Source organism: Vombatus ursinus, unplaced genomic scaffold (assembly GCF_900497805.2).
Source record: "Vombatus ursinus unplaced genomic scaffold, bare-nosed wombat genome assembly UNPS02014801.1, whole genome shotgun sequence".
NCBI classification, from domain to species: domain Eukaryota; kingdom Metazoa; phylum Chordata; class Mammalia; order Diprotodontia; family Vombatidae; genus Vombatus; species Vombatus ursinus.
In genome coordinates, this window is record NW_020954579.1 from 8,099,622 (window position 1) to 8,101,966 (window position 2,345).

At 47.1% G+C, this 2,345-nt stretch overlaps 1 protein-coding gene across 2 annotated transcripts in view; it reads right to left on the minus strand.

Moving 5' to 3' along the window:
- Window positions 1-1,488: 1,488 nt before the first annotated feature.
- The window catches only part of PLCD3 (phospholipase C delta 3), a 30,498-nt gene continuing 29,641 nt past the window's right edge, over window positions 1,489-2,345 (minus strand). For both annotated transcript variants that reach the window (XM_027873352.1, XM_027873351.1), the window contains exon 16: window positions 1,489-2,217. In XM_027873352.1, the coding sequence (XP_027729153.1) occupies window positions 2,129-2,217 (89 nt within the window). In that variant the 3' untranslated portion in view covers window positions 1,489-2,128. The remainder of the gene's footprint in view (window positions 2,218-2,345) is intronic.

Genomic DNA, 2,345 nt, shown 5'->3' on the forward strand with positions numbered 1-2,345 from the left:
CCCCAGTGCCTAGTATGCAGTAGGTGCTTATAGTAGATAAACTATATACCAAGGAGAGTTGACATGCCTGACCAGCCCTATAAGTGACAGGAACTGTGTGTTCTTTGGTATTGTTGTAACCCATAAAGGTTAGAAAAATCATACGGTTGGAATGGACCTCAGAGCGTAGTACACCTAGTATAGGAATACTGTCTACAGCATCACTGAAAGAATCTATTTCAGTCCTTTTTGAACACTTCCTGATGAGGGAGCTCTCTACTTCAAGAGATCCTGTTGGACCTGATTGTCAGAAAGCTCTTTATATTGAAATTTGCCTCCTGCACCTACACAAAATGTCACCTTCTTCTGAATCACATTTGCCAACATTGTTCTTCCTTTGAGGTATTTAAAGATGGTAGTATCTCTGGTAAGCCTTCTCTAGGCTAATTATCCCTATTTTCCAAATATGGCATGGTTTCCAGATCCTTCCCCCCAACCACCAGGTCCACTTTTCCAGTGGTGATGTTTGGAGACCACTTCTGTACTCCAATATGGTCTGACCAGCCCAGAACATGGTGGAATTGTCACCTTCTCAACAGTGTGCTTTTAAAAAAAAAATATTTGATATCTTTTGTTTTTAAATCACCTACATTTTCCTCCTTTCCCCCACACCATTTCTGTTAATGCAGCTCAATTCAATGTCATGATTTTTGGGGGCAGTTTTGTCACAGTGCAGCACTCTGAGCTTTTAGTTCACTAAACCCCCGCCCCAAGTTTTTACAACATGAATCATTTTCAAATAAATTTCTCCTGCCCTGTGCTTTGCTGTTGGTTTTATGAACCTGTGATCAGGACTATCTGTTTATCCCTGTTAAGTTTCACCTCTTTTATTTAGACCATCCTTCCAGCCCTGATTTTTTAAAATTCTGATTGTTGTTTAGTGTGGTCCCAAGGCATGCTTTTGATATCTTCGTGCAAACCCAGCAAAGAAAAATGGGCAGGAGAGTTGGAGAGACCTTGTGGATTTGAACCCAGTCTGGCTATGGCTGATCCCTTAGAGCTGAGGTCTGGCCTGAGGCTCCCCCAGGACCTTCCTCTACTGTATCCCCAAGGTGAGGGCCATCACTATGACCCTGTGCAGACCCCTGCATACCAAATCATAGGGAGATAGACCACCAATCCAGCTTATCCTCCTAGCTTCTCTCATCCTTGGGGGCAGGCCTACTCTCCAGCTGTTGGAGTCTTCTCTCTAGCCTTAGGGGCAGTTACTCAATATGTCTACATTTCTCCTTCTTGGGCACCCTACAGTAGAATGTTAGCTCCTTGAGCGCAAGCCTCTTTCTTTTGTCTTGATATTCCTTTCGATGGCCATGATGCCCTGCAAAGAACAGATACTTGATGTTTGTTGGCTTGAATCATGGCAGGGGACAATCATCCCCCTCCTCCCTGTGGCTGGAGTGCAGTGACAAGGAAGTAAAGTGAGATAGAAATGTCAAAATAAACTCTTTATTCTTTATAAGATTGTTCTGTAATACTATTTGCCCCTGAGGAATCCCCAGGAAAACAAAAAACTACTTCAGGGTCTCCCCTATCTCCTGGTCTCCACTCTCCCTAGGGAAGAGTGGAACATAGGTCCATTCCAAAAAAGGGTGCAGGGCAGGAGAGCCCATGGGGTCAGAATGGGCATTGCTGCTGTAAGACTGTCAAAGATCCTGGTGCTGTGGGAGTGAAGAGGAGACTAGGGCTTTGGCCCCGAGGACAGCAGGGTCAGCAGTATAGCCAAAATGGCCAATCAGATCAAGAGCACCACCTCGAAGACAGACCCCCCATTTCCCAGGGCACAGCAGGACTCTGGGCATCTAGGCAAGGCAAGATCCCATGCCTAAAACCCAAAGAGTGCAAGCTCCACTCATGATGGGATGAGCCCCAAGGACATAGATACCCCCTCTCATATCCACAGATCTCCGAGTGCGACCCAGAACTGGAGGAGGTTCCAACTATCCTGGGCCCAGGAGAGGATGATGATAATTCCACAGGCTCTCCTTGCTTGAGAGGATGCCCTCAACATCCCCTTCCTCAAAACCACGCCTCTGGCTTTCAAGCAGGAAGGCAGGTTCTAGGCGTAAGCTGGTGATGAGGGAATCGATCCTCACTGGTTTTTGATCTGAATGTGGACAAAGAGTGTGGCTGGCGAGAGAGAAGCCCCATCCTTCGAGAATAGGTGGATGTGTCGGTACCCTGTGGGAGAAACCAGGCATTGGGGTCAATGCCACCCTGTGCCAACACAGTAGGAGGACTGACACCCAAGCCACCCTGTGCCAGCACAGTAGGAGGACTGACACCCAAGCCACCCTGTGCCAACATAG